General features: G+C 39.9%; 1 protein-coding gene across 1 annotated transcript; it reads left to right on the top strand.

The window, feature by feature from the left end:
• Positions 1 to 7104: 7104 nt before the first annotated feature.
• On the top strand, positions 7105 to 12087 carry LOC140122843 (protein kinase C delta type-like). The gene is made up of 5 exons (XM_072144090.1): positions 7105 to 7543; positions 10668 to 10951; positions 11088 to 11179; positions 11557 to 11758; positions 11881 to 12087. Exons 1-5 carry the CDS (start codon positions 7105 to 7107, stop codon positions 12085 to 12087), a joined length of 1224 nt encoding a protein of 407 aa, XP_072000191.1.
• Positions 12088 to 13259: the final 1172 nt, after the last annotated feature.

The following is a 13259-nucleotide window of genomic DNA, read 5'->3' as shown; positions in this document are numbered from 1 at the left end:
CCACACTGTGACATATTGATTGTAAAAATACATTGTAGTTCTAATGAGTACTGATAAGCCATTACAAATACGGTATAAACTTTGTGTGCGGAAACTGGCTGGTCTCATTTGGCAAGTCCGTGAATAGGTGAAATGTCCCAATTTGACTCGTGGGTTGACCACCTGATGGCCAACAAATGCGCTGCCCACCATGAAACAAGTCTAAAATTAAACAAAACAACAAGTACGTTTATGCAAGTTTCCAGTTTATTCAGTTTTTCTTTCTTCAGTCTAGAGTAGACCTGGGCATTGTACAGCCCGCTGCCACATACAGCCTTCTAACTATCTCTGACTGGCCTGCCTGAGCTTCATTAAAAGTTTTAGCTTTAAGTCGAAGAGAGGAGACTTTGATCCACTAAAGTGGAGTCTATTATACTGTATACATTGGGGCTTATTTACTAGCAGGAGTACAGCCAGGAGTGTGGAGAGGTGAGTTCGGGCCGGGGAGCGGGACAGCGGCAGCTGGGACTGTGGCACATAGAGGGGTACGGGTGTGCCTGCGATCCGAGACAAGGATTGAGGGTGCATCCGTGACAATTTTGACAACCACATACTACTGCACTGGTGGTTCTTGGTTGTCCTCTACAATGCATGCTATTTATGTGTATCTATACTCAGTTGCATCAATTGTTTAGATCAGCAATTCTCCCTATATTGATTAGATTCCTGTACTTACGTCCTGGTATAATCTCTATTAACGTTGTCCCCTGGACAGTAACCCCTATTCTCTGATTGTTATTCTTCCTACTGTTCCTCACTGTTAGTAAGCTCAGCCTGTCCTCTCTTCTCTTCAAAGGGCTCATTATGGAGCTTGCTCCACTCATTCTACTGAGCAGTTTTCCCTTTCACTTTTTTGGTTTAACTCTTCTTTTTCTTTTCCCTAGTTCTGGAAGTCTACTAGAACTCCCTCCATATTGGTTTGAAGAGATTGCTCACATCCAGAGGATGGAAAAACTGACTACTGATAGAGTGCCCTCTACTAGTTGATGGACTTTCTCTTGAGTCTTCTGATGTTGTCATGCACCTCGCAAACAGATGTCCCTTCTCCGATTGCCTTCCCTTCCCTACATTTCTTCATCTCTTCCTCTGTATTTTCTCTTCCTTTTTGTTTGTTAATCTTTGAGAGATTAATCATAAATAAAACAAAATGGAGGTGAAATAGTCCAATTTTGTTAGTAATACGTTCATTTATCCATTTTATCCCTAAAATCTACACATTCAAAAAGGCAATTTCTCCCGAGTACAGTGGCAACCCAGATGTGGATGATACTTGTTATATGGGTGCATAGTGGGGTGCGGAAGGGAAGGAGGACCATGCAGAAGACAGCAGTTTTTTTGTAAGTAATAAAATACTGTTTTCTGTTAAAGGAAATCTACCATAAAAAATCAAGCATGATAACCCTCATAGACAAAGTTACTTTGTAACTTTCTCATAGATCCAGGCACCGTAACTGTAATTTTCTTAAATTTGTTGACTTTTAAAATTATGCTAATTGATCTGAAGGGATCCTGGGGTGCACAATTTAGCCCTTACCCTCTGGCGCTATTTGAGTAAAGTTGACCAGACCCTGACTTGCTCAAATCTAACAAAACTGGTGTCAAACGTTTGTGCTACAATTGAGCTGGTTTGTTTAGCAAAAAAGGGAACCTGTCATCAGGGACCTCATTTTCACTAAAGACAGGTTACAGAAGCCCATTACAGCTGCATTGCAAATATGTCTTTCTGCATTCTCTTTTACAATATAATTGTAATTATAATTGTAAGCTCCTCCCTCCTGCTCCTTCACAGAGCTCACAGCCTGGTGAGCTGACATCAGTGGGAAAGGGAGGAGCTGTACAGGAGCACAACGGTGGGGGCCAAGAGCTGAGCAGTTTGCAGCACAGACAAGTTACGTGTTGTTTTTTGAAATGCATCCAAACCAAAGCCCAAACCCTAGGACTACAAAGAGGATTCTGTCAGGGTGCAAGGTAAGTTATAACACACAATTATATTGTAATGCAAATGCTTACAGAAAGCAGAAAGGCATATTTGCAATGCAGCTGAAATGGACTTTTGCAAACTGTCTTTAGTAAAAAATAACGTCCCTGGTGACAGATTCCCTTATAGGTATTGATAATTTTTTCCAGAGGTCAGCAGATTTGTCTGTATATGTTTATCTGTACAATCTGTTTGATAGCACCCCCTGGTGATGAAACCAGAGACATGTCACTAGCGCCAAAAGTGCTGAGTTTATTTTTTTAACGGGGTTCTGCTGGGCATTATATAAATTTGAGGGCCTCTGCTGGACATTTTATAAATTTGGGGGTTCTGTTGGACATTTTATTAATTGGGGGACTCTGCTAGACATTATATGAATTGGGGGGCTCGGCTGAGCATTGTATAAATTGGTGGGCTCTGCTGGACATTTTATTTATTGGGGGGCTCTGCTGATTATTATTATGAGGGCAGACTGTCAGATGTTTCATTAGTGATGGGGTCTACTGTGGGCATTATAATGAGGGACATTTTATTATTAAAGGCTTTCTGCTGGACATTTTATTAAAGAGTAGATGCTACATTTCCCACCGTAGGCATATACTTGAGTCAATAAGTTTTCCTAGTTTTTTTGTTAAAATTAGGTGCCTCGGCTTATACTCAAGTATATACGGCATATGTGATGACAGTGTCAGACTTTAGATGATTATATCTCTGGAGACATGGCACCTAGAAACACATTAACTTTTATAATTAACTTTTAAAATAACATTATCAATGTACTTTATTGTGTTTGTTCTCACAGTAGGGTGTTCTTGTTACACTACTTAGGAATGTAGAGTTGGCTCCTAAATATTTCTCATCATGAATACATGGTCAATGCAGATGTGAAAACACAGTATTTCACCACCTATAACAGGAGATGCTATTCATTTTGGGACTTTTATTAGCCCAGGATACTTTTCTGAGATAAGACCAACAAACATAAAAGTATTTCCACTCATTTTAGTTTTAAAATGAAACTAATATGTGTGGAATCTGGATAGTGAAGTAAAAATAAATGATCTTTCTAAGCTGCTTTAGGGTACTAATAGGGCACAGTAGGGAGCTTTCTGAATACAGAGTATAGATTGCACTCATAAATGGCAACAGACTGTGATTTATTGAATAGTCTAAGCATGGATACTCTGTTTATATGGCCAGAAGACATATCTCTTTTATGTTTGATGTTGTTGTGTAAAAATAAACTTGCATAGTCATAATTGTCAGACAGTTGTATCATTAATAGCAGTTGTATTACTGCTAGTACGGCGCGCGCCGGGTCCCGGTGCATGGAGAGGGCTCGCGGGCCGAGCCCTCTCCATAGCCGGTAAGTCTTTGCTGCATATTGCAGCAAAGGCTTACCGGTAACACCCGCGATCGGTGCTAGCACCGATCGCGGGTGCTTTCACCGCGATCACCTCCGGCAATGCTGCCGGAGGCTTCAAAAAGATGGCGCCGCATGGGCGCCGCCATCTTGGCGCGGATCTTCGCTCCCCAATGACGTCACGGGGAGCGGTGATCCGTTGCCATGACAGCATCGGGCCTCACGAAGGCCCGAAGCTGTCTCGTTTTAACCTATTCATTACAATGTGCTATCAGCACATTGTAATGAATGAGGAGTAAAATCCCCATATACTGCCATATTGCAGTATGGCAGTATATGGTAGGATCGATCAGACAACCTAGGGTTAAAGTACCCTAGGGAGTCTGAAAAATAGTTAAAGTAAAAGTAAAAAAAAGTTTAAAAAAAAAAAATTATATAAAAAAACCTAAAAATTCAAATCACCCCCCTTTCCCTAGAACTGATATTAATGTTAATAAACAGTAAAAATCATAAACACATTAGGTATCACCGCGTCCGAAAATGTCCGATCTATCAAAATATAATAACGGTTTTTCACTGCGTTTAACCCCGTAACGGAAAATAGCGTCCAAAATCAAAAATGACATTTTTTTGCCATTTTGGAAAATCTAAAAAAATTAATAAAAAGTGATCAAAAGGTAGCACAGTCCTAACAATGATAGCAATGAAAACGCCATCAAAAGTCGCAAAAAATGACACCACCCACAGCTTTGTACACCAAAGTATGAAAAAGTTATTAGCGCCAGAAGATGACAAAATCAAAAAAAAAATTTTTGTACAGGAGGTTTTAATTTTTTTAAATGTATGAAAACATTATAAAACCTGTACAAATGTGGTATCCCTGTGATCGTAGCAACCCAAAGAATAAAGTAGACCTCTCATTTGGGGCACACAGTGAAATCTGTAAAATCCAAGCCCACAAGAAAACGTTGCAAATGTGTTTTTTCACCATTTTCACTGCATTTGGATTTTTTTTCCCGCTTCCCAGTACGCGCTACGGAACATTAAATACCGTCACTACGAAGTGCAATTTGTTACGCAGAAAATAAGCCATAACAGAGCTCTTTATGTGGAAAAATAAAAAAGTTATAGATTTTTGAAGGTGGGGTGTGAAAAATGGAAGTGAAAAAACTAAAAAAGGCCAAGTCGTTAAGGGGTTAATAGAAGACCAATAGATGATCCTCAACTGGCCCATGTTATAACAGGGTGCAATGTTCTAATGGCAACCCCAACAAAATCTACATTTAAAGAGTCTACTTGATGCCCAAATTACCAAATAAAGTTTATTAAAGACTAGTTTTATGTAATATTTGGACATGCATGTGTACATGCTGGGAATGATAGTGGCCTGTTATTTGTACAAAATCTACATGATGTTAAACACATTTTCAGGTGGAAATATGTTTCTTCACAGCTGTTTCAAGTTTCCGAGATGTTAAAAAACAGATGACTGCAAAGTATGAATCCTATATCCCATGGGGTAGAGAAAGAAAACTGCATGGCCTTAAAATAATGTTACTTTCAGTAGTAAATTATACAAATGGGGAAACTTTATTGAGGGTTAACAACAGGTCAAAGGTAGAAAAATAGTTGCCAGTCACAATGGTTGTGAATAAGTAATAACTTATTTCCTTACTGCTGCCCATACCTGCTGCACTTGAGTTTTTGCATAGAAGCATTGCCGAGGACTTTACAAATGGAAAATCTGGTACCTAATTTTCTCAAATCCATCAGTTGGTAAACCTGTGTCTGGCATGGTGTGGTGGATCTCTAACATACTAACAGCAAGTGGCACAACACAAATCCAACATTAATGTAGAAATTAGATTTCAGTTTATATAGGATAAATGAGAAATACTGTATTGTAAAAGTAACAAAACACATTTATCAGCGCTCTGTGCACAAAGTGTATGAAAAAGGCCCCTCCCACCCGCTATGGCGGATACATCATGAGGCTTTGGCCTATTGATGTATCCGCTGTGCTGTTTACACTGCCAGGCAGTTTTACGCCAGGCTCTTCCCCCTTCGTGCCCAATTCATACTCACATGGCATAGAGGTGGCGTAGTTGGCAAAAAAAAACACAATTTCTTGCTTTGGACAGGAAATTGTGATTATTTCAGTGCTTCTACAAAAGTTTTCTGGAGTAGAAGCACTTGTAAATCTTCCCCCATTCGGCATAATTGTGCATATAATTTCCTTTTTATCATAATCCTGATTGAAGTCTGTCAAACACATAACTGATGCCACTTGTCTCCCTATAGAAGTATTAAATGGGCTATTATTAACCTCATTACCAGTAGATACAGTATAAGGTAAGGTTGTCTCTATAAAGTTGTCACAAGCAATTATTGGACCCCAAAGTTCTCTTGGATATTTGCTTCCTGCTTAGACCCTCAAAAGTCGCAGATGATTCACCATCCATCAGATAAATAGTTTCTGTGCATCCCTTTCACTGCTGGTGGTAATTGTTACTCGGTGAACAACTTTTTGGAATCCATTTTCAGACTCTACAACTTACATACTCACTCTCCAGTCCCCAAAATTTTTCCAGACTCCTTTACATTTACTACTCTGTCATTGTGTTGTGGCAGTAGAACAGTTATTCCCTGGCTATGGGAGACTCAAACTGGGCTTACCAAGTCATTGTGGTCAAAGGATTTTTGAATTGGCTTCCTTGTAAGAATGAAAGAATTAGTAGCACTTATAGAAGAGTAGATGATCCTTTTTCTTTCCACGTGAGGTGGCTTCCTTGGACAACATACTGAGGATCTCCTGACTAAAGATTGTGTTTCCAAGACAAAGCATTGCCATGCAATGGGACAATGATTGAGAGACAGGTTGGAATTATATCTGTGAAATGCTGTATTTTTGGTAATAATACTGAATTAGAGAATGTGTTATTTTACTATCCTGAGTATATTTAGGAATCTTGTCTTCATTGTAATACCCCTTTAAAGGTCCTGAAATGTCCTCAGGAAGTAACATGTAGCACTGGAACAGTTTCTATAGTAAATGGACATAGTGTGGGCAAGACCTCTATTGGCTATATTGGTGGATCTGGCAATGGAAGAAACAGTGGCTGGGGGAAGGGGCAATTTAATAAGATCAACTTTTTGCACAGCAGTGCTTGTTTAGACCAGAACTGATAGTAAATCTCCCTCATTGTTATAGTATATGTTTAGCTATGTACAGTGTATCTGCCTCCTGAAAATATGGGACATACCCTCAGGGGTGCATATAGCACAGGTTAAGAGCCACCGCACTGAACCAACCATTCCTTTAGGTATTTTGGCCACCGACTGAACCCAATGTAATTTAGATGTGTTCTTTCTATACACCTTTATCCAAAATTCTACACAATAATCCAATGTATGGACTGACTAGTTATTTATATAAGGGTAAAACTATGACCTCAACAGTTAGTTGTGTTTTGTCAGGCAACTGAATTTTCTTTGATATTCTTCTTGGCCTCAGAAAACAAACTTTCATACTTTAAAAACACATTACATAGAGATTTGGTTGTATCTGTGGGGAAACAAGCAGAACTGTAAACTGAGCTCCCATCATATTGGTTCTAATAGATGAACCTGTAGCACATATACTGACATATCATTGGTCAGTTACTGGGCACATGACCAGTAATGTGCATGCGGCAAGTTGTCAGTTGACTGTTGGAGACTGGCGATGGAGAAGGAGACATTGTCTGCTGGACCAGAGCAGAGCGCTACAATGGAGAAAGACGACATTATTGTCATTTCGGACTCATCGGATGATGAGAGGACTTCTAGCAAGAGCAACGTGAGGAAGAGGAGAAGAACATCCAGCTCAGCAGAGTTCACCAAACCACTGAATGATCCAAAGTATGTGCCACATGTGGAGAAAGGAAGGATTCTTCATATCCTAGACTCATCGGCTGATGAGAAGAAGACTTCAATCAAGAGCAAAGGGAGGAAGAGGAGAAGAATTACATCGAGCTCAGTGAAGTCCACCTCTCCACAACCCATGGAGAAACCTATGAAGAAGATGCAAGCCAAGAAGAGACACTTGGATTCTGCAGTGGAAGGAAAAACACCAGCCAAGATCCAGAAGAAAGAAGACAAAGAAGAAGACCAGGGAGGCTCAGGTAGATCCATCTATATTTATACACATGGGACATTTGGTCACACATACTAAACATGTTTTGTAATGGGTTGTTAATATTTAATTTGTTTATAGAATAGAAAATGACACAATCTTTTATGCACATTTAATGAAAATTCTGTTCAGATACATTTATTATTTATTATCATTACAGTTGATCCCTACATGCATTGTAGACTGGTACAGCCCATAGATGACTTATATAGAACTAATGCATGGGCTATACCATTCTACTATACAGATAGGGGTCAACTGTTCATTAAAGAAAAGGACTTCACATGGTGTGTGTAATATGATACGTCATGTGTTCCCTAGCATTAACTACCAAACTGGGTAACATACTGTACATGTATTTGTATGGGACATCCATGGGACAACTAAATAGTAGTAATGGTGAAAACAGAACTTATTTAAAACTATTTTATTGGAGATTTATCAGAATTATCTGAGGGCAGAACTGCTCTAGCTGATCAGAGATCATTCATTTTCCCAAAATCGTTTTCAAAATCAATGCTGAGCACCGATTGGTTGCCATGTGTAACTACAACAGTTCAGACACTACTGATTGATATCCCTCGTGTATTTGTACATTGATTCCTGTTTCTTGTTTATGATGTTGTGTTGTAAATAAAGTGAATTGTAACAAACAGTAATCATAAAACACAAGAGAGATGGGGATGGTAAACTGAAAGCTTGGGGGTCACATGACATGTAAGAGAGTCACATGACTATTTCCAAATGTGTTCCATTTCATTCATCCTGTTGATTATATTTCTCAGGGATGAACATGGGCGGCACAATATTTATTCTACATTGCAGGACACTACATTGATAATAAATGTGTGAAATCATTTCATTTGTGTAAATTAGAAATGTGTTTGATATCCTAATACAATGTATCACTACATAGAAGTCGGGATCTCTCTTTAAGCTGAATATGTTTTTAAGTGACAAAGCACAAGTAAAATTATACAAGTCACATTGTATATTGTAAAATACCCACAGCTTCATGTATATGTTTTTTATTCTGTTCTGCAAGGGCTTCTGAAACGTCTGTTTAATAAATTAAAAGAAAGATCTGTTTACCTGAGTCATGTTATTTCCTGTAGCTCATAAATATGGTTCCAGGCAGGAGATCCCCTTTATGACACCCATCCCCCAAAAGGCCAAATACATTAGGGGGAATTTATTAAGACTGGTGTTTGCACGCCAAAGAGGACCTGTCACCCCCAAAAATACCCCCACTAAATATGTCGCCGATAAACCTCTCACCAGCCCCTTTCTATATATGCCAATTTTTAAATAATTTATGTTGTATTCTATAAATGTTAATGTCAGTGCAGCGCGGCCACATTGCGGAGAGCCAGCAGCGATTGTGCAATATATGCGCTGCTGCCGGCTACTCTTACAGGTTTCCGCTGATAGGGGTGTAGTGGGGGAGTGTTGGCCGGCCCCCGCATGAATAAGGCCTACTTCCAGCGCAAGGGTCCTTGAGGTCGGATCCTCTTATTTGGTAAGAGATCAGATCTGTTACAACCAACTTCCCCAACAGAAAGTTAAAAAAAAATTGGCATATAAAGAAAGGGGCTGGGGAGAGGATTATGGGGGGCATATTTGGTGGGGGTCTTTTTGGGGGTGACAGGTCCTCTTTAAAGGGGAATTCCCATTTCAGCAAATTAACTTATTGTTTGTAAAATGAAAAGTTATACAATTATCCAATATACTTTCTGTATCAATTTCTCATGGTTTTCTAGATCTCTGCTTGCTGTCATTCTATAGAAAGCTTCTATGTAAACTTCCAGTGGACAGAATTCTGACCATGGTCACACAGGTGCATGCCTCATTAGTATGATAGAGTAATCAGAGCTGTGGGTTATAATGAGCAGTGCACCTTTGTGACCATGGTCAGATTTCTGCCCACCGGAAATAAACAATGAAGCTTCCTATAGAAGGACAGCAAGCAGAGATCTAGAAAAATGTGAGGAATTGATACATAAAGTATATTGGAAAAATGGTATAACTTTTTATTATACACACCCCCTTCCGGCACACAATAAGGGACTTCAGACTAAGAGGCTGAATCTACTAAGGGGTTTCAGACTCTGCGCTGTTCCATTGGCAAAGAAGGCATAGTAAAAGCCTCCAGAGTGTACAGGGGTCTGTGTTCAGGACTTTAGGGTTTGTATCTAGGGCATCCAGCTATGAATCCTTAGGTGCAGGAATATTTTGCCTGTTTTAAGGCATTTCTGCCCCCACAACACATTGACATGGACAGCAGGTGGGCAGAAGCGGTGGCATATTTACCATAGTCTTTGGGAGACTACAGTATAGCCAAAATCTCCGCCAGGTCAGACCTTTTTATTATTATTATTATTAGACTTTATTAATGGGCACATATTTATTTAAAATAAATTCAAAATAACCAAAGATAAAGTTGTTGGAGCTTCAGCATATCCCTGTACAGTGTATTAAAGGGGTTTTCCCACAAAAGCAAGTTAGGCCCTATCCGCAGGGGGTCTCAGTGGGGGTCTCATGACCGTTCTTCTCCATTAATCTCTATAGAGCTGACAGAGATTGGCAAGCCCAGCCAAATTGCCCCGGGGTTTGGCTCACGCGATCGGATTGTGGTGCATCGGCGCCAGCTTTCATGCCATTGGACAACCCGACAGATTAACAAAAACCTCGGAATTTAAAATACAATTTGTGTCGCAAGATCAAGCACTCTCATGCACTGGGAAGAAGAAGGTGAACTCCGGCGGACCTCGGCACAGCAGACACCTACTGGATATTGGGCGCACGACCTTAGTGAATCTCGGCAGACCCGAATCGGACAACGCGCCACGGGATCACGACTGGACCGGGTAAGTAAATGTGCCCCAATATATCCCTTGGACTTTTATATTGAATGGGGAAATGTTATGGGGAGTCTATACGAACTGATGTTCAGTTTATCAATCTTCATCAAAGTAGATATTATGGATGGGAGTGAATACATTAATTCCTCTAAGCCCCATATTAATGGTAAAAATAAGATTTTAAATGGAAGCAAAAATAATGTATATTAAATTCTGCAATTATTTCAATCTCTCTTATTTTTTCACCATTAGGAGGGTCCAGCGGTGTTCGGGCTCCCGGCTCTAGACGCACTAAAATCTCTAAATCCATCAGGCAGAGATTACAATTCCATCATGTGCTGGGCCAGGGAAGTTACGGGAAAGTCGTGCTGGCAGAAAACACCTTGAGCCACCGACTATTTGCTGTTAAGATCATCAGCAAAAGAGCCCTGCTGGATGAATGCGATGAGGCTGAAGTGATGGTGGAGCGCCGAGTCTTACAGCTGGCATCTGGAAGCCCCTTCCTTGTCCACGCAGACTTTGCATTTCAGACCAAGGTATAATTGCCATCATAAGCCAGCAAACTCCATAATATATATATATATATATATATATATATATATATATATATATATATATATATAAATGTTGTTACCTTTAACAAACTTCCTATAAATCTCTTTTATATTACAGGATCTTTTACTACTTGGGATGGAATACATAGGCTGCGGGGACTTTGACCAATTCTTGCAGTCGAAGGGGCGTCTTACCATCTCCAGTGCAAGGTGAGGGTTTAGGATGAGAACAAAGATGAATTCATATGTAATGAAGAAATCAGAGTTTAGAAGATATAGGATGATGGAAGTTATGATCCTACTAGTTATTATTGTAATTTTATTTGTAAACTTTGTACTTGTGTTATTCTAAATTATACCTTTGATCATCAAAATTATTCTTAAAAGGACAAAGAATATGGATTCTTTGTCCTTTTAAGAATAATTATGATGATCAAATGTATAATTTAGAATAGGTACCTGAAATAAAACATCTAATTCATGTCAAAATGTTATATATTATTGACTGAAATAAACTGAATTATAAAGAATGAAATCTCCTGTGATCATCAGGATGTTGCACTCATTTCTTATCTTCTTCCTTACAGATTCTATGCCGCGGAGCTCGTGTGTGGCATCCAATATCTCCACTCAAAGGGCGTCATTCACCGAGACCTCAAGCCCGAGAACATCTTGGTGGCTGAAACGGGCCATATAAAGATCTCAGATTTCGGTCTCGCACTTGTCAACATGCACGGAGACCGCACAGCCACCGAATACGCTGGGACTGCGGGATATATGGCTCCTGAGGTGAGAGGAATGGACAGAACATACATCACATCCCGCACTCTACAGACTGTTCAATTATAATGAAATTGATCAAATATTGTTTTTGCTAAAAGATGTAAAATGTTTTCTTTTCCTTTCTGCAGGTAGTGGCTGAGGAGGAGTATAGCGCCGGAGCTGACTGGTATTCATTGGGAGTCATCATCAATGAAATGGTTACCAGTTCATTTAGATACCATCCATCTCTCTTTGATGAGAGCAACTCCGGCGCCTGGGACATCATTTTACAGGTCAGTATCAGACACCTACCTGAAGCTACATTACCTACACAGCTTATGTCTATGTGTACATGAATGTGTGGGAATCACACAAAGTATGTGTCTGCTCCTTTTGTTATGGAATCATTCACTTCAATACATGAATCATATAACGGAAAATAAAGAAAATATTGCATGTATACAACATGGACTGGACACAAGTGAAAAATGTGGAGCTTTATCGTTTACATCAGTTATAGAGCTTTAGTTATAACATACTCACTAAATAATATATCTATCTCTCTCTTTAGCTCCTCCTGAAAGATCCAGCCAAACGCCTTGGAGTCAATGGTAACATCAGAAAACACCCGTTTTTCCAGTGTATTCAATGGGTCTCGGTGGAAGCCCTTAGGATGCCTCCTCCACACATCCCTGTAGTAAGTAAATCTATACAAATTGTAGCAATCTTATATGTTTATGCTGTCCTCAGCACATAGGCACATAAGCATTATCATCACCAATATACATCTTATGATAGACAAGTTCTCCTAGGGTTTATTCACACAGGGCACTCTAAAAATGTTCCAGGTACCCTTGTACACTGAGTAGCTGCATGTTCACCATTTTATGGTTAGTGTATTGGGTAAAGGTGTATTTCTTATTATTTTCAAGTCTCATTTATCCCATTATTTTTATTCCATTTTAAATTATGACTGTAATAACAGGATTGTCCTTTTTTTGTCTTGTAGCCACCTAAGCCTTGTCGCCAGCTAACACCATTCTTCCTTGACACCATGGAAGCAGCAGAGGCCTGGAAGCCCCGTTTGTCCCGTGAGGACCAGGCCCTATTTAAAGGTTTTTCGTTTGTCAACTCGAAAACCTTTAGGTGAGACACCACTGCTCTACAGTCATCAGAGCGAGCTGCCCTCCTGAGCCCTGGCAGAAGAGAAGGGCAAATGAAGAGCCTGAAGAGAGGATCTCCTGCTGCAAACAAGAAGTCTTCAGTATCCATCCAGACCTGCTGCATCTAGAAGACATGGGAAGACTCCATGAGGACGGCACATCCCCCACAGATGGTAAGTGGCAGCGCGTAAGACCTAAGCGCTAAATCTTATTATAGACATGTGTGAGACTCTTTATATTTTTTACACCGGTAACTACATTTCCTCGCACCCATGAGAGCCCCAGCTCCTAGTGCTGTTATGGGTGAGTGAGAAATAAATAGGCGCGAGCGGGCCGGCTATGAAGGGGAGAAGAGGAGGCCGGAT

The sequence above is a fragment of the Engystomops pustulosus genome, chromosome 3 (assembly GCF_040894005.1).
Source record: "Engystomops pustulosus chromosome 3, aEngPut4.maternal, whole genome shotgun sequence".
NCBI classification, from domain to species: Eukaryota; Metazoa; Chordata; class Amphibia; order Anura; family Leptodactylidae; genus Engystomops; species Engystomops pustulosus.
Note: the sequence above shows the minus strand (reverse complement) of the source record. Positions and strands in the feature narration are given on the sequence as shown.